Source organism: Crocodylus porosus, unplaced genomic scaffold, assembly GCF_001723895.1.
Source record: "Crocodylus porosus isolate Cpor-Errol unplaced genomic scaffold, CroPor_comp1, whole genome shotgun sequence".
Classification (NCBI taxonomy): Eukaryota; Metazoa; Chordata; order Crocodylia; family Crocodylidae; genus Crocodylus; species Crocodylus porosus.
Genome location: NW_017728947.1, coordinates 53,929,154 through 53,950,741, shown reverse-complemented (window position 1 = coordinate 53,950,741; position 21,588 = coordinate 53,929,154). Strand labels below are relative to the sequence as shown.

Below are 21,588 nucleotides of genomic sequence, written 5' to 3'. Positions count from 1 at the left end.
CTCCCGAGCAGACCCAGAAGTGGATTGGAAGTGCTTTAGGTCCAATTCTGGGTCTGCTGCCAAGCGTGCTGGGGAGCCCCCCATGCTTCTGTGGGACACTCCATGCATCCCAGCATTGCAGCATTCTTGAGCCACCTGATACCTAGAGGTATATAGAAAAAACATTTAAAGCTGTGTCTATGTCCAAATCGCCAAATCTTTCTGAATCTCTCTGAATCGATTCAGAGGGGTCCAATTCAAATCAGAGGGATTAAAAGGTCCTCTGTTTTGATTTGGATTTGGAGATTCAGCCACTGAATCAGACCAAATCAAGTCAGCAAACCTTTGCACAGCCCTAACGGCTATAATGGTGATCATCACAGTTTCCACAGTCCCAACCACTCTCCAGGGGGCACATGCATTTTATGGTGTAAGAACATTGTATTTGCTGCTATCTAATGCAGAAAATGACACTGAATGTCACCTTATAGTGACTTCAATACTATATCATTCTTTCCTCCCCTGTTGTCCCTGTCCTTCTGTTTGCCTGGCACTATCTATATCAGACATCTTGTTTTGCCCATGAGCTACTGAAGGGCTAGTGGAGGTTGCTTTTGGACTTCTTTGGTCTCACTTCACTGCCTTCCTACAGCTGAAGTGAGACTTTTGGCTCTCAACCCAAATCCAATAGTAAGACATTTTCATAGGGTTGGAAAGCACTAGGAAGGAAAGCCCAGGATCTCTCTACAGATGTCAGACATCTCAGGAAAGCCATTTAATGTCCAATATGAGTTTTTCCTTCTGTGATGAAGGAACAAGAAGAGAAAATGTGAGATGTTCTGAAATAACTTGGCAACAAGGTAGAAGACATGGTGAAGGTGATGGAGAATGTTAAAGGAAAACTCCCTCAAATTGTCATACCAGGAGCCCCTGTTACAGTTTCCCAGCCTAGAGGGTGATCTCAGAGCTCTTAGCAAATAAAGCTGAAGCAGGCAGCCAGTGTGCCACTGTGTCAAATCAGAGCCTGCTCATGAATACTCCAAATAGTTCTGTGCCCAAGTTAGAGAGTCCCCCTGGGGTGTGAGAAAGGCAGCTGTAGTGACTCATCATCACAAAGGAGGATCTAGAGACCTCAGCATGGAAAGATGAACCCGGCAGCTGTCCTGTCACGTTGCTGTTATCCAATATGTAAAGTGTTGCTCTGTATTCCCAAATGCTTATGATGTTCTTATAATTAGTGATAAACCATGTGTGTAGTATAAAACAAAAAGTATACAAATATACTCTGTTTAAATTAAGAGATGCAAGAAAATTGGCAGTTTCAAATAAGGAGGGAAATAGGGGATAGGTCATGTAAGTTCCTTTCAGAGGCTCAGTTCATGATATTCTGAATAGGGTTAAAGGTTCAAACAAATCCAAGTAGATACACCTTGGAAACCACTTAATTTTGCTTGATTTTGGGTAAAAGCAACTGCAGTTTGCATAATTTCTATCCAAAATTGCAAATCATTTAAGACTCACTCAAAAGCTAGCACTCAAACCTGAAATTCCTTCATTGCTACTGGACCTGAAGTTTTGGGTTTCATTAGGAATAATTTGACTGCTTCATTCAGACGCCACAAAACATTAGACAGAGAGAGATGTAAAGCAAGATAATATCTATTCTACTGGTCTTTAAACTCATAAAACTCACTGTTCTACCATCTGCTCTCCCTGCCCAAAAGATAATAAAACTGCTCCAGCCACTATGCTGCCTTTTTGTGCTGAAAAGCTAGACTTCGGCTTTGTGCATTCCAAGTATGTGGAAATAGCCAGGGAAAACATTTCTTACCCCCGATGCTGCGCCTCGGAATTCACTGAGCTTTTTCATGAGCTGCACACAGTGCTCGTAGTCATTTCCAACATCACCAATATTAATCATCACTTCCTGGAGAAAGGAAAAAGTAGTCAAGTGGATATTCAGTTAACAAATGGTCTTTGTTTAGCTTCAGAATACAAGTAAATAGCCTTTTTCATTGCTCACCATTTTGTTAGGAAAGGAAAATTTATTTAATTCATTCTGAAGTCACATGCCAGGCATGCAATTTCCATTAAGATGGAGTTTCTGTATAACTGGTACTCAACATCACTGTAAGTATATTTTCTCTGTCTCCTGAATAGCCTATCAAACTCTTTTCTGCTTGCCAACACATCTGAATTCTTGAATGCCTTGGTACAGTGTACAATGTACTGTTTCTTGCACATATGGGTATAAAGTGACGTTCCCGCCATCTAAAGACTATACTTAATTAATGACATAAAATAGCAGACCTTTACTTTGAAACCCATATACATTTCTCTATTTGCTTTTCTTCTCATAAAAACTGGGCTGGATTTCAGGGACATAGTGAGGCATTTCTGTATTTGGTTAATGTTGGTTGTGGTTACAGTGGGGGCCAATTTGCAAGTTTCTCTGATAATACTCTACAAAGACATCTTAAATCATGACCTGCAGCATGCCTAGAATCTTTGTGTACTCCTAAGCTCCAGCTTTAACAGTGCATCTTATTCCGTAGTCAGAATAGCTCTCATATGTTGGGATTCCACTAAGCAGAGATTGTCAGTGATGGAAACTGTGAGTAGCTATAGCCAGATGTTTAGAGAATATAGCAAGTTCAACCAATTAACTTGCTTTCATCTATAAAATATTTGTATACTAATCTACAGTAACACTTGTGCACTTCAGTATAACCAAGTGTAAAATTATACATTTGGACCACAGAAGTCAAGTCATACTTCTATGATGGGAAAACAGTGTTTGGAATGGAACTTGGGTATCATGATGACAAAACAGATTAATCTAAAGGTGGAAACACCTATGGGTGGAAACACCTTTTGCCACCTATGGGCTGCCATACAAATCCTTATAGTGGCAAAGGCTAAGCCAACTGATGTCCATCACCACAAGTGCCAAAAGCATGCAGTGAATGTGGTTTCAATTTGCGCTGCTATTTAAGAGCATAATTCTATGTGTCTTCTGGCAGAAGAGTGCAGGCAGCTTGAATCTGCCTGCACTCTCCAGACACCCTGAACAGGTGCTCTGGGGGCTTGAGAGGCCCAATCCTGTACAACCCTGGAATTTCTTAGCAAGACTGTGCCCCTTGAACCCTGGGTGCAGCTGCCTGGTTTTCTCTGCTTATGGAGAGTAGTCTCACTGGTTTCAGTGTATAGCCTACTGGACTATGGTTTCATACATGCACACCCCCAATTTCTTCAGACTACATCTTTGCTGCTGCTGTGTCTCCTCACAGCTTCCCCCTCACCCCAGATGCAGTACTGCTGCAGCCTCCAGCAGATGGGGAGCTGCACTAGGGCCAGGAAGCTTCCAGTTGTGCCCATAATGCAGCCAGGGGTGGAAGGATGCAGGGAGTACATGCAGCAGCATGGATGAAGTTTGCAGATGCCCAGCCCTAGTGCAGCTCCCTAAAGGCTGGATTCTTGCCTGCACTGCAGCCAGGGAGCAGGAGGCTGGGAGAAGTGGCAGTGGTGTTGGTGCTATTCCCAGCTGCATGGCGCTGACAAGGGCACAGGGAAAATTCCCTCCTCCCCCACCACCCCAGGTTTGGAACTGTGTTGTTAGGTCTGCAGCTTAATTAAGGTTGGTGGCCCCTGACCTAGCCAAATTCCAATTTTGGCATTAAAACACATTGAAATGTCTCTGTAGTTGCTTAATGTTTCCCTACAGCACTAAGATTTTCCAGGATTGAAAATGCACTGAAAAATGATATCATCATCAAATGTGCATTGCTAAAGGGCAGTTCTTTACAGAGCATCTTTAATCTGCTTTCCCCAGTTAAAGAACAGAGTCAACTTACTTTGTCCCTGATCCAGGCCTCCACCTGGTCTACCTTCTGCAGAAACTCCAGGAAGTCCCGACTGTCCTCCAGCATCTTACCACGAGCAGCAAGAGCCCACTTCAGCTTCTCCCAGTGTTCCTGAAGCATGCGTTTCTGACGACGAATCTCCCCTGATTTGGGATGCCCTTGTGAAATAAGGGCTTCACCTTTCTTTATGTCAGAATGAGGGAATTAGAAAGAAATTTTACAACTGATGTAAGAGTTGCATGATCTTTATAAGAGACACCCTTTCCCCAAACTCTAAATCTTACTTCAGTCTCCCTCCCTAAATTGTTATTGCTCATCCTATTTTTTTCTTTCTACTGGAAGAAAAATCTGCACTATTCTGACACAATGAAGAAATCCAGGTTTGAGTTTTCCAGCTGCAAGATGAAATTTAGAGGATGGGAGCACAAGGGAAAATATTTCAGACAATCACAGCCTCCATCTGAATGACTCACACTCACGTCTCCCTTCCTAGATTAGGAGGACTCAGCCTAGTAAGGGAAACAAGTGGTTCTTCTCCACATAGAAGTAAGGGTAGAAACGGACGTGACCCAGCATTACGTCTGTGCTGTAATAAAAATAGGTGTCCCTCCCTTCTGTCATGCCACATCAGAGGCAAATCAGTGATGCGGCAAAACGTGGTAATAAATTATGCTGGCTTATTGCAGTGGGCATCTGTTAGCTCTGTGGTAGGAGAGTGTGGGCAGCCTGAACTGCCCACGCTCTCCAGCTGCCTAAGGAAGGAGATCCTAGGGGCAGGTCTAGGTAATCAGAGAAACCCCAACTTTCCCTGCTTACTTAGGCAGGTCCCTGATGATCCTGGAGACAGGTTTGGGTAAGCAGGGAAACCCCAATTTTGCCTGTTTAGTGAGACACACTACAGGGATGAACACACTACAGGGAAGCCCAGACTTTCCCCACCTACCCAAATGGGCCCCCAGAGATTTTGGTGATGTGTTTGGGTAAGTGGGGAAAGACAGACAGGTGATCACAGGGTTTAGGGTATCTTATTCTGCCTAGAAATTCCTAGGATGCAGAGGATCAGGCCCCTGAAGCCCTTGGAGAACACATCACCCCTTTTCCTGCAGCATCAACAGGTGGGACAAGGGGTGACATGTGTTTGACCCAATGGAGCAGATTAGCTGTGTTGCAACACATCACAGCACAGTGGATCCACTTCATTTGGCAAGGCTTATTTCTGACTTAAGGAAACAGGGAAGTCCTTTGTGAATTAACACCATTTTAGTCACCCCTGTGGAATATTACTTGTGTCCTTGTCACCCAGTCTCTGGAGGGGGATGGAACTTCAGCACAAACCAAGGGAATGATTAACAATGATTTGAACTCTTTCCACCTGTCCTCCTGCAGACAGAACCTTAAATAATCTGTATAATGGCTCCAGAGTTTGGCATTACCTTGTTCACAGCTGTGATGATCTCCTCATTAGCTAAAATCTCTGCCTCAAACACCTGATGTTTCTGCAGCAGCTTCATTTTGTCTTGCAGGCTGCTGGGATCTTGGATGGCAGGGTCCTGCAGTTTCTTCATGCGCTCTCCAATCCAGAACTCTGCCTGCAGCAGAGGGGAGCAGCAGAATTAACATGAAACCCAAAAGCTATTATTTTTCCTCTCCTGATCTCAGAGCCCCCTCCAAAGACCTAAAACACTGTCCTGTGAAACTGCCTTTGCCTAGGGAAGGCAGTGTCAAGGGGAGTTATTAGCAAAAGTGAAGCAGAATGACAAGTCTCTGAAATGATTTTAGGCAAGATATGAACACTTGCTTGGATACAATTTTTCTTCTATCTAATGTTATAAATGGAATTACATGCAATCGTGCATCAGAAAGAGATCTACCCCAGATTACTGATAAAGGATCTTTTTCTGTCATGAGGCAAGAATCTTTCAACAACATTAAATTCCTCGAGGAAGTACAACCAGAAACATCTCAGCCTAGGAAAAAGCCAGCCTGGGACCTCATAAGCCCTCTCTTGAGGCTGTCTTGCATAGAATTATTTATTGTTATAGCCAGGCACTGGGATGTGCCTGCTCCTTTGAAGCTGGAGACAGACCTTATACATAAATTGGTTTAAGTGATCAGAAACTGGTTGAAACCTGTAACAGAACAGATGTTCACTGCACATAAACCAGTTTGAAAATGGCTAAAACTGGTTTGAAATAAACCCGCTAAAATGTAGTATCAGACTTAACTGATTTGGGTCAAACCAGTTTATGTAATGTCTGTTCCAGACCCCTAGCTGGTTTAAAATAAACCAGACTCCCCCAGTATCTCAGCGTGCTTTCTGGGCTGAGTGGGGCTCTGCTCCACAACAGAGCTGGCCCCTCCCCTCTGCTCCCTGGCTGGACCTCTGACAGAGGCTGCAGAAACAGCAGGATCTGCCTGGCTTCCCTCACTGCTCAAGCAGGAATACCCTACCTCTTCCTCCCTCCCATCTCCCACAGCACAGACCCCAGCCCCATGGACTCTAGGCATGTGGTATGCTAGCTAATGCCAAGAGGTGTCTGTGTCTATGTATCTCTCCAATTTCACTGGGACAGGCAGACAGAACAGTGACCACTTAGGGCTTTTTGGAGCTAATCAACAGGTCAGCCTGTAAACTGTTTAAGAAGAGTTTGAACTAATGGAGAGAGGCTATTGTTTTGCTGATGAGGTGATAAACACTGTTATCATTCCCCTGCTGGCTTGCTTGCCTGCTAGTTTGCTGCAGACAAAATAAAGAAGTAGGGAGGTAGATTGAAAAAGCTCTGTATCATCAGCAGATGAATGCACTGCACCCCCCACCTCAGAGATCTAGCAGGGGGCTGGGGGCTGGCAACACTCCGGACCCTTGAGCAGCCAGTGGGGAAAAGCCTGGAATGGTGCAGGCAGACCTCCTTAATCAAAGCATCCTAGCTGGGGCATGGCCATGCCCCCCTCAGCTCAGCATTGTACAAGGGAAGGGAGGGCTGCTCTAGCGTCCCCTAACTTCTAGCCTGAGTCACTGCAGGCATATGCCTGAATTTCCTCAGTCCAGAGAGAATGTCTGTCCAATTACAAACTGGTTCAGCCTAGCTAAGTTAGACTAACATGCGAACATTAAATCAATTCAGGATCAGGCTTTCTGTACATTTGTCCCTAGCCTAAGGGAGCAAGCAGCCTGAGGGGCTCTGTTTTATGTTTAGCCTATAGAAGGCTTGAGAGCCTGCCAGAGACCAGATGTTCATCATTAAGTTGTACTAGCAGTTTAGCCTGGTAGCCTACAAGGGCAGGCAAGGTTTACTTAAAAGGCCAGCAGCTCAGCAGGGGCTTAGAGTGTGGCCCAGCTGGTGGTGCAAAGGCCTAGAGAGTAGCCAATGAAAATTCAGTAGCCAATCTGATTTGGAGGAGATTCGGCCTGAGTTAGGGGCCAAATCTCTGAATACTGAATCAAATCTGGAGACCCATTAAAAGGTCCGAATAGAATTGGAAGCCTCCGAATCGATTCAGAGATTCAGGCAGTTCCCACTCTCCATAGCAGGGAGCTGGGCCTGGGCTACATGCTGGTAAGTAGGTGGGGCTGGAGGAGTGAGGAGGAGACCATGGGGGGATCCTGCCTGGCCCCATCCCCCGCCAACTCCCCCAGGCCCCTCTGAGTCCTGCCCCACCTGGCCCGAGCCTAAGGTAAAGCCTGGAGAGGGGCCCATGAGTCTGAGAGGGGCTGGAAGTGGGACTGGGGGCCCTGGGAACCAAAAGGGGCCAAATGTGTGAACTGAACATCATAGTTAAAACACCTGCGAGGCTTGGGGCATGGTGCAGGGGAGGAACAGAGCCATGCAATTTTCCCAGAGGCATAGTCAGGCTGAAAGAGAGATCCGGTGGGGAATTGTTAGGATTAAGGCTCACTCAAAGGCCTAAGGGAAGCCTTCTTTAACCAACCTTTAAGAAGAAGAACAAGGCATGGTGGGCAAGCAGCCTAGCAATCTTTCACAATGGCACACTCAGGGATCAGAGTCTGAGCTAGGCAGGAGCCACAAGGCCACCAGGGGATGTCATGGTTGCTCTGTGGCCACAAGCCTGTCTCAATGCCAACACCTCAACTGCAAAGAGTAGCTGCAGAGGGTTCACTGGCACTAGAAGGGAGTCCACTAGCTTGCACTGCATTAGTGATGGCGAGCTGTTCTGTTTGTTAGGCTGGAAGCTCTTGGGCTCTTTTTCTGGTCTCAATTATTGACCTATTTTGTGGTCTTTAAATCACTTAAAACTTTGTGCCTTTGTCTCCTCCTCTATAAAATATTTGTTCTAAACAGGTCTTGCAAGGCTGAGAGGATTAATATTAAGCAATTAGAGATGTCCACATTAGAGATTTTCAAATGTAAAGCCTTATAGAAGTGGAAAGTATTAATGACACTTTTCCTACTAGCTCCTAAGGTACTCTAGGTAATTTACTGCAGTACTTTTTAAATACTCATTTTTTTTTTCAGTTCAACCAGGTAAGTGTGAAAAGTACTGTAAGATCTCCAATAAGCAACCCCCTTTGGTACCCTGTTGATTAGTTTTTGAGCCCCATTCTCACATACAAGTGTTAGGACCTTTTTTCATTGGGGTATGTTTTGCTTGCAACTATGCTGTCATCATTTTATTCTACAGTAGGATGCATGTGTTCAAAAAGAGAGTAACTACACTTGTTTATGTCTGTAACCTGTGTCATTCTAGTCTACTGTTCCTCCTTGCATATGTCACATTTGCAGTTGTAGGTCATTGCCATTAAGATTGTGAGGGGAATCCCCTCCTGTCTTCTAGATGTTTTCTGTGAAGTGCTTATTACACTTGCAAATGATGTAAGGTAAGCAAGCAAAAAATGAGAACGAGTTTTCAGGTGGAGCTTATTATAGTTATGTCTCTCAAATTCTCTTGCCTTTCTTGTGGGTGGGGGGGTTAGACAGAAGCCAAGCAGAATAAAACAGGCAAAGGGATAAACTTCAGTTTGTCTCAAGGGAAAAACAAAAATGCTTATTTTAGCTTTTGGTTGTGAAGCAAATATCATCTTTCTGTCAGAGCACTGAGAACTGAAAACATAGCACACATTTTTACTGATTCTGTAGACCTCAAAGCACTGAGTACGCTTCAGTTTGGATTGTGTGAGGACAGCACACTGAGGTCAATTTCTGCCCCTAAGCACAGGATCATTTGCCTTTGAAGAACTGCACTGATTTACACTGGACTCAGTCACTGGGTGATTCTTCTTTGTTAATGACCTATCTGAAGCTTTTTTTCAGCTACTGAAATCTGTACACAGGAACGACAGTGCCTGTTTACCTACCCCTTCCAGAAAATAGCTCCCCACCCCCAGGAGCACATTCAGGGATTCCAAGAAGAAACTTGTGTCAAGGTTGCCCAGGAGGGCAAGCTGTCATCTGTTGCTTTCATTACCAATGCACTTGCTGTCTCTCCTTCCTCACAAGTTAGGGACTTCTCTTATTACACAGCTACACATTAACACTCAAAGGACACTTAGGCGTCTCTTCATTTCAGTAGGAGAGTCTTGTCTGAGCAGGCAAACCAGGTTGCCAGTGGATCAGTTATGGTAACTCACTAGGGGTTCTCTCCCCCTTTCTAATATTAAGTGTGTGATGTAATGACAGACTTTAACAGGACCACCGATAGGATCTTCTGGTGGAAAAGGTAACCCCTTAATTTAACAGCCACTTCTGTGTGCCTTTACCTACCATTCTCAGTGATTTTAACTGCTCTCAGGTTTCAGTAGAAAGGATCTAGACAGTGAGAGATCTTCCCCCTCTCTTGCTCCCTAAGATTCTGACTCAGCTGTCCTTGGGGATGCACAACAAAGCTGATCCATTTTCCCAGGCCCCCTGTATCCAATGGGTTGACTTGGGATGGGGTGGAATTCTAGTTCCATTGAAGTTGACAGAAAAGCTCCAATTGATTTAAAAGGGGCTAAGATTTTACCCACTACATGTAGATGGAAACAGCCTAATTTCCGGTGAGATTTTTTAAAACAAATATAGACAGAATTTGTTTAAAAGCATGCATATGTAAATACATATGTACTCAGAGCCCAGGGTGAGCAAACTTTTGGTAAATTAAACACATTATTTATAATGGAACTTAACAAGTTCCAGGCACAGTATCGCTACTCTCTATTTGTCACCATGCCTCTATGAGATAAACAGGCAATATTATTAATCTCCTGCATATATGGGGAATCAGGAAGAATGAAGAAGGGACTTGCACATGGTGAGTTAGTGGCAGAGCCAGTATCAAACTGCAGGCCCTCCTGACTTTGACCTTTGTGCTCATTCCTCCAAATAAAAATAATTGCATTCCTAATCCTCTTTTTCCTGAGTCTTTAAGGATAGTATGCAGACTTTGAGATATTACAAGTCATCATGGAAGATTATCAACTCCTCACTACTACCGGATACTCAAATAGCTATGGCAGCAAACAGATGCCCACTTCCATTTGGTGAAAATGAAGGGGTCAGCATCCTCAGAGTGCAGTAGATGAGCCTCACCCCTGAAACCCACTTTTGTGATTGTATCTCCCCTGCCAGGTAAGTATCATCTGCCCTAGAAGAATGTGTCTCTGTCCTGTAATCCACACAGCTGTGATCTCCAAAATTCCCTACTGCAATTTTCCTTCTGAAAATGAAACTGCATGCTTTGAAAATGCATCAGCCTGTCTTTTAAAAAGACCAAATCCTTCTGATGCTCTGCTCTCTGTGCTGTCCCCCATATAAATTCAGAATGCAGTCAGTAAGCTTTAATTATTCAAAAAGTTGCCTCTCCCCCAAGACCATGGCCCGCTGTGTTCCACTGAACAAGAATTCTGCGCACCAGCAAGGATGGTTTGTGACTGCAAGGGACAGGACTTCTACAGGAGCTGGACTTAAGGGTAGGGAGCTCACTCCCTCACAAGTAATACAAGTGACAGTGGGTCTCACTGCACTCAAAGCAAAAGTGCCACAAACTTCTTCAAGTCAACTTTCCCCATGTACAAATGCTCCCAAAACCTCATTGCTCCCTGGGAAAGGAGATAAAGACTATTGTGAGAGGGTATTTTTACTGATTACTTGGTGGTACTCAAGTTCTACAGTGGTAGGCAGCAATATAAAACCCTGATTAGACGGGTAGGTAAAGAGCAACTCTGGCATAAAACCTCCTTGTTGCAACTCCCTGAATGAAACAGGTGGCAGGAGGAAACTGATTAGAAAACCCAAGTTTTCTTGTGACATAGGGCCCAGTCCTGTGCCGTGCTATGGGTTAGGACAGCAGGGAGTGGGAGCCCCTTTCCCAGCACATATGCCAAGAAAGTTGGCAACATAATGCTCAAAAGGGAGCTGTGGGGTGGGATGTACATTATTGGATGGACTGTATCCAGAGGCATAACTAGGAATTTTGGCATCCTGGGTGGGAGAGAGGAGATGCTGAGTACCAGAGAGCAAGGGATGAGGATGCCACTAGGGAGTCTTTCCTCAGTGCCCATGATGCCACCTCCATGCGAGCTCCAGCCCCACTGCTGCTGTAGTTGGGGCTCCATGGGGGCTGCCATTTTGGTGTTCCCTCTAAATCAGCACCAGGGGCTGGTGCCCAGCTTACTCATCTTTAGTTACGGTACTGACTATAGATCAACTGGACATCCCTTAACCAAAAAGCACGTCTGTGGTGGTTTGAGCCATTAGTCAGAGATGCATTGCTCCATTTAAAGTAACAGCACTACACAACTATTTGCTTCCTCAGCCTGCTTCACTGAATCCTGCACCAATGAGAGGAATTGTGGAGCAGAGGACAACTCCGCATTGCAGTTGCCAGGGCCGTGTTAGGATTTGACCCAAACACTTGACTGGCAAATTCAAGGACAGCATTTGCTTACAGAAATAAGCACTTGCTATCACACATTTTGTAAAAAGAGCATGAGCTGTGGTTCCAACAGAAAGAACCACTGCCAAGAAATAGGAATTTGGTGAAATAATTAAATACTTATTTGATTAGTCTTAGGAGCAGGCATACACACTGAGATCTTTCAGAGTGAGGAGAGTCCCTAATCTGGTCACAAATCTCTGCCAGATTCTGACAGAAGCTCTCTTACCTCTGCCAGATTCTGATAGAAGACCACAAGAAGAAGTGAAGTCTGCAGTTTTTCCTGCCTGCTCTGGGACAGCTCTTTGATCCGACGCCTTCTGTCTAGTATGGAGCTCAATTTGTGCTGAATCTGTATCCCTCCTAATCCACCTTTCTTCAGGAGTCTGCTGGCCTGGTCCTGAAGAGAAGTCACCTAAAAGGAAAACAAATTGGAAATCACAGTCTGGCCATTATGAAAGGAAACAACAAGAAAGGCTTCTTTCTTTCTTCTACCTGAAAAGAAACTCCTTGAATCTTTGGAGAGGCAGGAAAGCAAGGAGAAACTGAGGATCATAAAGAAGTAGGGCTGGAAGGAACCTCAAGAGGTCACTAAGTCCAACCTCCTGCTTGAGGCATGTTTATCCCTATCTAAACCACCCTATACAAATCCAATGTCTAATTTATTAGCAAAACCATACAGTCAACCTTGACACAACCACTGGTAAACCAGGGGGACCATTGCAGTAAATGTTCTGCCATTGCAAAGGTTGTTAAAATATGCAGAGGGCCATGTCCCACACTACAGAGGAAGGAAAAACCCTCACAGTCTGCACCAATCTGATCATGGGGTAAAATTCCTTCCTGACGCCAAATATGGCAATTGATCTGACCCTAAGCTGGGGGGGCAGAGGTGGGGGGGGGGCAAGATCCTCTAGCCAGGAACATCAGAGTTTAAGTCCCAGAAGAATCACTGGCACATACTGGTCAAAATCCCCAGCCTTGGCTGCAGCTAACCCCAAATGCTGCTGAGGAAAGTTGAAAAAAAAAGAAAACATCTTGACATGTAGCAGCAGGAGTGGCAAAAAACACTTCTGGCCCTGTGTGGTAATCAGCAAAGTCCAAAATCATGGGAAATACCCATAGTATGACATAGGCATATCTACTCCTAGATCACCCCTGGCCAATGCCTGTCCAATCTCAGAGAAACAGAGAAAATTAGGGTTGTAAGGGACCCCAGGAGCTCATCTAGTTTAAGCCCCTGCTCAAAGCAGGACCATTCCCAACTATGGCTTTGTCTACCTGAATCTTGAAAACCTTCAAGGATGGAGATTCCACAACCTCTCTGGGCAGCCTGTTCCACTGCTTTGCTACTCTCCTAGTGAAAGAGTTTTTTCCTAGTATCTAACCTCAACTTCTATTGACGATGGAGAGTCCAAAACGTCCCTAACAGTCTATTCCATTACCTCACTGTTTTAACAGTGATTAAGTTTTTTCTGATATCCAATCTAATCCTACTTTGCTGCAACTTAGAGCCATTAGTCTGTGTGAAAGATGGGAACAAGCTAATACAATTTAATAAGGTGTACTACAATACATTTCTGGGCACTGTGCTGCACATCATGCCTATTTAAGAGCTACCTGGTAACTATGAGTTAAAGTAGACACTCAGTTAGCTGTTTGCAGTATACAGCCTCTTACCCACAGCTGAGCAGCTCTGCTTCTATTGTACAGAGAGCAGGGGAATGTAAATACACCAGCCACTTCATTACTGATTTCACACGTAAACACAGTGTATATATTTAAATAACCTGTTCCCTCTGCTCTTTTATGTTAACTACTTTATTTACTTGGTGTACATGTCCATTGTATTTTTGCAGGAAAAATAAGAATTTCAGTTATTTTCAGCAAACAATAATATAGCTTCTTTCTAAGATTTTATCTGGTAAGTCCCAGCATAGTGTAATTTTCCTACATATTACCAGTCAGCACAGCCAGGGCACTGTTTGAAGCTTCTCTGAGTTATAGACTTCCTATTTCACTAGACTTCCATTAAGGCTCCCTAGTGCTGCTTGTTTGGCTCAAGCATACCAGCCTAAATCAACAGTTCTGTGCTTCATTTGCAAAAAATACCTCCTCCCTTGTACTTGACAAAGTACTCTTTGTTTTTTACCTTCTCATCCTGTGAGGCCAGGAGCTTCTCAAAAGCCTCATGTTTCCTGATCAGTTGCTCCACCTCATCTACCGAGTCTTCCAGGTCACTGGTTTTCAAATAAATCTACAATCAAAAGTTGAATAGTAGTCTGAACAGCGTTGTTAGATGTGAGTATTGAATTAATCCAAATTGCATTTTAGTGCTTTTTCAAGTGAGACACTAATAGGACGCCTGAGAATTTGCACCAGCAAGGACCAGGCCCAAAACAATGAATTGGGGAATGTTAAGCAATACAAGAGAAAACTTACCAGGATGATATGGTAGCATTGCCTGCATCTGGGCATTGACAGAAGGGTGTGAGGTAGCTTGCCTATTACCTGCCCTGCTTGGCCTATTAACTGCTGTTCAGTAGAGTACTGGAAGAGTTAAGCATGATGATAATGCATTCTTAGAGCTAAGTGAAGAGTGTGGAAATGCAAGTGTTGAAGTTGTTTGCTAGTGCTATCAATCTCTGATTCAGACACACTTTAGTCTGGAATAGGGGAGCAGCTTTTAGGCAATTGGTCTCTGCTTAATTCACTTCTGATGCTTTTGCTTGCCAAGTACCTCATCTGCAGGTCTTTGGCACCGCATGTATGTCCAATAAGTTATGGAGGTATTTAGGGGAATCAACTGCCTGGGTAGATATCTCCAAATACACTGAAACTGTGCAAATTTTCCAATTACATAATAAACACCTTTACTGCCTTACCACCAACCAAAAGTAAACTGATGAAGGAAGCTTCTTGTAATGTGTTGCATTTCTTTAGTATGAGTTGTCATTTAGTTCATTCTCCTTTTCAGTGAGACCGAGAAGAGCAGCACAACCCCCACAATGGATGAGACAGCTATGACAAGGCATGACAGAGCATTAGTGGCTGGCCTGGTTTACAGTGGGGTAAGCACAACATGGCTGGGCAGACTTCTGGAGCTAACGCTGCAACAAGGGGTTTAACTTAAAAGATTTTATACAGCACTGCATAATTCATCACATAATGTAATGGAAACATAAGTGTTTGGCTGAGGAAGAGAAATTCTACATAGTAACTCTATCTGGATAAAGTATGACGGAAGAAAAATTTGAGACCCTGGGTATAAATTAAAGGAATTTAGAGTTGGGGAGAAACAGAATGGAATTACAGAAGCAACAGGAAGGTCAACACTCGTGGAAGAAGTCTGATCTGGAACACAGGCAAATTGGTTTTCCACAGCATCTATGTGCATAGGAAAAACAACGTTGTCCACAAACAGTTCACACAATTTGCAAAATATTCTAATTATGATCGAAGTCACAGCATTATATATCCCAGGGCAAGGACATTCTTCCTGAGTTACACCGGAAAACTAATTATAAAACTATCTACTTGGCAAGAATCATCCAACTTCTCATCCTTCACTGCAACTCCCAGAGGAGAGGTTTACCTGGAATATTTTATGTACATGGTATAATCCAGACCTTTTGTTGATGATGAAATCTTTGGACAGAGAGATCCATTCCTGGACTTGTGTTCCAATTCATTTTTGGAAGATAATTTGAGATGAATATTTTGCGCACACAGTACGCTGTCCAGAGCAGTATTGAATCCAATCCAGATATATCAGCGGTCCATACTAATCCATTCATAAGTATGAAAGGTTAATTCCCATCCCCCACTCAACTTTAGCTGCAAGGGCCTCCTGATAGTATGCCTAGGCTCTTAATGGGTTCACCATAGATAGCATTGGGACAAACAAGGTGCTGCCTTATCATTAAGGACTATTTCATGTTAAACCAAAGCCCAGTTTTGAATTCCATGTTGTTCTGTCTCCTTCTATCTTACATTTTAGGCATATATTCAGAGAAAAAAATTCTGTTTGTCTTTTAATAATCTTTTTTGATTGGGCTTTTTGGAGCACACACATGCTACTGATCTGTCTCCGGAACGAAGTGACATGTCATTTTTAACACTAGAGATAGGAATTACGTGGGACAAGGCAGTGCCAAGCAGAGGTACTTAAGCTAGCTTTAAAAAAGCAAGTTCTGGAACCAGAAGCAGCATAGCTGGAAGAAGTATAGCAGCAGAGCTAATTAGGTTAGGCAGAGTGCTGTGTTATTGTGGCTATATACCTCCTAATAGCTGAAGTACCTCTGAACAAGGTACCTTTGCACAGAACTGCATTGTACCATGTAGATATAATGATAAACACCTGATCCCAGCTCCAGTCTTAGTGATTTCAACAAGACTTGGATCAGGTTCTCAAAGTAGTGCAGCTAACTTTTAGTGCAGAGTAAAAGAGAATTGACTTACAAGCTTCTGGTATTATAGGGGTGGTACCAACAGTGCAAGTACGGTTGAAAGAAAGCATGTCCAAGCTTGAGGAGTTTGTGTGTGGTAAAAAACTTTCCCTTGTGAATTTAAATTGCAATCTTAATATAAAGATTTTAAAAAAAAAATCAGGAGAATTGAAGCATTTTACCATTAGGCATTTGTTACACCAATCTGAAAGCAGAATGGAAACTGGCTCTTAGACTGCCATTGGCCCTTTGCCAATTACATCATTTCCTTTGGCAATAGAAGGCTGCCTGTGAGAGGTCCCCGACCTGCCCTCCTCCTCCCCCCCTTCCTTTAATGAGAAATATTAATTTCAAATGCATTGCACTGCATAGTTCTGACCAGGTAACCTACAGGGTTACCCAGGGCCCCACATTGCATACAATGGGTATAGACTTTCAGGTTTGTTTCTCTTCTGTGCTGAATCACCTCCACCAGGAATTTAATTCTCAGCTACAAAAAGTACTGCAGACTGGAACATTTCCTATAAAACAACCTCATTTTAAAATGAAAATTTGCAAAGACTTTAAAGGCACACAGTGGACTTGGCCCTTTTCAGGATATATCTTGGTTCTCTAAGTGTTTCTTTTCATTAAGAAGGCACAGCACTGAAAAACACTGAGGCTTTCAAGTCCACTGCAAATGCAGTTTTACTGCTGCTCAGTTCACTGAAAATGAATTCAACAATACTGTCATTCTAAAAGGCATCCAATAACACCGAGCAGAACAATACTAAATATGAAGCTATTTAGGTCCATCAATAAAAATAACTGTTCAGATTATGACAGCACAACACATGCCAAAAAAGATAAGAGTGTTTTTGAGAAAACCTGGAGGAAACATTTTAATGATTAGGATAAGGATGTTCTCAGGACACTACAACCTTGGGTTCATGCACACTTACTAGAAATTGATTCAGCTTAAAGAGAAGTTTGCCAAATTAATAATTTTTCCCCCTTGGAACAGGAGCTATTGTAATTCATCACTTGATTAAACTCTTGAAGCACTCCCTATCTCAGCTTCATCTCTTCAATCTGTGACCAGCTCTAAAGTATTCTACTTACCACACTTGGCCAATGCTGCACCTGTTCTGCACAAGACACCAAGTGAAGTCTGTGAGTATTCTAAGCGCAAATTAACAGCAAGAAGAGGCTAACTGCTACCACATTTAAGCCCCTGCAACATCATAGCAAAGACCAAATTCTCTATGAATGCAGGTGGAAGCAAATGCAGATATTAACTTGTCATTAAAAAAGTACATTAAAAATGCATATTTTAAAAGAGAACAACAACACTTAATCTGTTTTAGCAGAAGTAAATAAATGCATGTAATACAGTCACAGTTTATTGTTCAGTTATTTTTACTATGCATGACATTCAGTTAAAAGGTACAATTACATCGCTATGCCTTATTTTAAGCAGAAGACACACTAGGTTGCTCATAAAACTATCTACATATTTTAAAGCCTCACAAGGTGCTTTAGATATATTTAAAGATGAGCCTTCCACCCTCCAACTGTATGCTTTTTATTTTATTTTATTTTTTACATATAAGAATATAACTATAAGACATGGAGCTCGACTGACATACACATAGGAAATTTATGGAGCTCTGTCAATATTTGATTTTTAGCTCTGGTATATATCAGAAGAACCCAGCCCAGAAGTTATAGGTTAAAAAACAGAATCCTAATACTTTTTACAATATAATCATTAATAAAATATTCACTTATGAAATATTTTACACGAAGACTTAGACTAAATCCCCTACAGCTCTTCCAGGTTTCATTAATAAGACATTGACAGGATTTCCAAATTTCACTGGATACAGAGACTGAATTCCTTGTATCCCACACAAAAGAGTAGTCTCTAGCTCTCTCTCATTTTCAGGGTACAGGGTAGGGAAGGAATTTATGAGTACTTGAATGTATTAATTTTAGAAAACAAGGATTAACAATTAAAAAACTAAAGAAATTAACCATTTAGAAACACAGGAAATGTCGACAAATTAGTAAGAAAAAAACCTGAGGCTATTTACAGATTGCTGTAGTGACTAACTAGAAGAAGAAATGATTCTTGGCTCTACAGGCTTGGTTCTGCAAGACTCTGAGCACTATGGCTGGGATTTTCCAAGGCACTTAATTTCATGTTTAACTTTAAGCATGAGCTATTACTGGGGCTACAGAAATGCTTAAAGTTAAGCATGTGCTTATGTGCTATGTTGGATTAGATCAGAGTGCTTAGCACCTTGTAGGATCTCTCCTTAACTGCAGCCATAGTAACAACAAAACAGAAATAACATATACAAGTCCACCCCACCAGTTAAGTCATCTGTAGGGAATAGGAGCATACCCAGAAGAAGAAAACGAGGATGAATCCACATGGCTTAGTTATTTCTGCCCCAAAGTTCTGTTTACAAATGTTCCTAGAATGGAATGGAAATCTTCACCACTCTCCTCCCAGCTCCAAAGGAGGCAATGTTGACAGCAATAGATGGACACCACGCACTTTCCCCAGCTCTGTGTGATGCGTTTGCAGTGCAAGCCGGTGTGTTTGTTAAGAGAGTGTCAGGATCTACGCCTCCTACAATGCAAGCATCTGGGGAAGGCCTCAAGCCACATGTTGCCCAATGTTTCTGAGTACAGAGCAATTTTGGACAGCAAACTGGATTCACAGATAGAGAGAAGCCATCCCCTGGCCCCACAGTGTGAAGGGATGGGCCAGCTGCATCTGGATCATGTGTCCTGATAAATACAGTGGATGTTTGACTCTTTCTGAATTCTCTTACCACCTGGATAGGTACAGTAGTCCAAGGGGTGGCAAGTATCAGGGTTATTTTGGAAACCTTATGGTGAGCCGGTGTTAGCCTATCACAGGGAGCCTCCCCAAACTTTGTTCCAGATGCTGGATGGTTCTGGAAGATGACCAAATCTGGATCAAAATCAGTCTGAGTGACTTCACTTCTAGCAGGAGAACCTTTTCCTTCAGTCAGCACAGCTGGTGACAACCATATCTCTCTGGAGGCTGTTTGCTGAGGAACACCAGAGCACTTAGCAGAGGAAGTCACATGAAATCTTGTAATTTGAAGAGCTGGAGGCTCAGCTGAAGGAAAGCCTTGTTTAGGTACCTGGGATCCTGTTGGGAGACCAGCTGATTTAGCAGATACCTTCTCCAGCTGTGGCATCAGAATGCTAGAATAAGCATGACTGCTTACTGGGGTATCAGCCCTAAAAGGCTTTATTGTCAAGCTGCAAGTTGAAATGTACAGATTCATTGAAGCATGGAGGTCTGGGATTCGAACGCTGCACTGACTATAGCCATGTTGGGGTGAGACTGAGTGACCAGGTGTCAGAGTTGCCAGCAGACCTTTGCTGTGGAGCGGTGAACTAGCTGGAATGGCAGAAAGAGCTACATCCAGACGCGATGTCCAGCTTAGTGGAGTTTTTAAGGAAGAGACGTCAGAAGGCAAAGAAATTGCAAGCTGCATGGGACCAATTTTATCAGTAGAAGATTGACAGGTACTTTGATCTCTTCCTGAATATTGCTTACAAGATGCAGGTGTAGACCAAAGGCCAAAACTCCTATGTCCATTGCCCTGAGGATCTTTGTGAAGCGTGGAACTCTTAGATGTCATGTCAGATGGATTAACATACTGGGGATCTTTCCTGAAACCTCTCTTCCTATTTGTATGAGCCAGGATGATGTCTAACCTTGAACAGTAAGCCCCAGAAGATATGCTGCTTGGTGATGAGGTGGCATTTCTTGGCACATTTTCTGCTGCTGATTGACTACCTGGAAGATACCATGCTGATGATGGCCATTTTTGGAAAGGCTTGTCCCGTACAGCTGATTCGAAAGTTGGTGGTGGGGTCACTCTACTGGAAGACAGCATCACCTCCACAGTGGAAACATAGATTGGTGCAGATGAATGTTTGCAGTAATGGTCCCTGCATGACATTCTGCAGCCTAGTCTTACCCTGTGTAAAACTAAAGCCGCAGAAACTTGCCTTTCCCCTTCTTTTTAAAACAAAGTCCTAATCCTTTTTCCTTTGGCACTGGAAATTTCCATTCTTCCTCTGATGTGAAGGAGCAAGAGGTTAATAAGCATTCTTCTGAAAAAAAATGATAAACTAAAAAAATCCACATTCAAAATAAAGAGCACTATTCCTTCAACACCTCCAGTACCATCAGCACCTTTCCCGTCTGCAAAGTGATATGAGAGTGTGATGGGCTGAAAGATAAATTACTGACTGCGAGCCTCTGCTCTCTGAGTGTTCTGATAGTAAGACTGCAGACGGAGGAGGAGGGAGCCAAGAGTGCTAGCCAGAGACAGACCGTGAACTTGCTGTTACTTTGCTTGTGAAAAAGCCCGAAGCAGTTAACCTGAGCAAAGCATCTGTTGTCTTCAGGAGCTTAGAAGAAAGTAGAGCATACAGAGCTCCTCTTCTGTTGAAAAACAGAGCAAGTTTTCCTTTCTTTTCTTCTTCAGTTGCTGCCGGTCTGCACTCAAAGTTGCAAGACCTCTGTTCACAAGTCTTAAGAGAATTTCCTACAATGATTCCCAGCAATGGCACAACAGAATTCAGTAATAAAAGAGAGAGATGTTTGTCTAATTTCCTCCACATGTGCTCTATTTTCTTTAGCATAGAACAATCCTAGACTATACTCTGCTGAAATCCTGTGAACATTTAAGTAACTTGGATGTAACATAAGATGCTGGCATGAAGTCAAACCTGTCACACTGGCATGGAGGACGAATGAGAGTGCAATTCTTGTTTAAAACTCAGTGCCGGTTACTTTCTTCCTTCCCCTACTCCTTGCAGCTGGGAGAAACTTTGTGGAACATGTACACAGCATGTTCTGTGTAAGCAAACTGTCAACAACAAGGGTCTGAATGAAACTACTATTATACAGAGACACATGACCATTCTGCAGACACGTGTTGCTGCAAAACAGATGCTGCTAAGTAATGGCCCAGACAAACCTGGTCATAAAAAGTGGGGAAAGGGCTGAAATCTTTCCGACTGATGGGAATTCTTCTAAAACACATGTTTGCTTCTGTCTGTTCCAAGACCAGCAAATGACAATGTTCCCCCTTGTGAAAGTGATTTGGGTGTCCACAACTGTAGCCTTGGCAACACTATTCTGGTTAAAATCTTGCTCAGAAATACCAGTTTAAACCAGTACTTTCTTTTATTCCTTCCTGACTTGCCGAGGGGGATGCATCTCACTAGACAGTCCCATTTTAGCGCTGAAGGGCTCTGTTTGAATGGAGCAAATTCTTTCTCTATTTTTCTTATAATGCTAAAAAAATTCATTCTGATCTGCTGTCCATGCCCTTTCATGAATCAAGTTGCAGCCATGCTGTCAGTAGATAGAGGGCACCAGA

At 43.1% G+C, this 21,588-nt stretch overlaps 1 protein-coding gene across 1 annotated transcript in view; it reads right to left on the bottom strand.

Annotated features, from left to right (window-relative positions):
- SPTBN5 (spectrin beta, non-erythrocytic 5) overlaps window positions 1-21,588 on the bottom strand; it is a 151,274-nt gene that overhangs the window by 53,784 nt on the left and 75,902 nt on the right. Inside the window, exons 35-39 of the mRNA XM_019551043.1 lie at window positions 13,867-13,971; window positions 11,944-12,129; window positions 5,276-5,431; window positions 3,834-4,025; window positions 1,811-1,906 (exon numbers count right to left, since the gene is read on the bottom strand). Of these exons, the coding sequence (XP_019406588.1) occupies window positions 1,811-1,906; window positions 3,834-4,025; window positions 5,276-5,431; window positions 11,944-12,129; window positions 13,867-13,971 (735 nt within the window). The remainder of the gene's footprint in view (window positions 1-1,810; window positions 1,907-3,833; window positions 4,026-5,275; window positions 5,432-11,943; window positions 12,130-13,866; window positions 13,972-21,588) is intronic.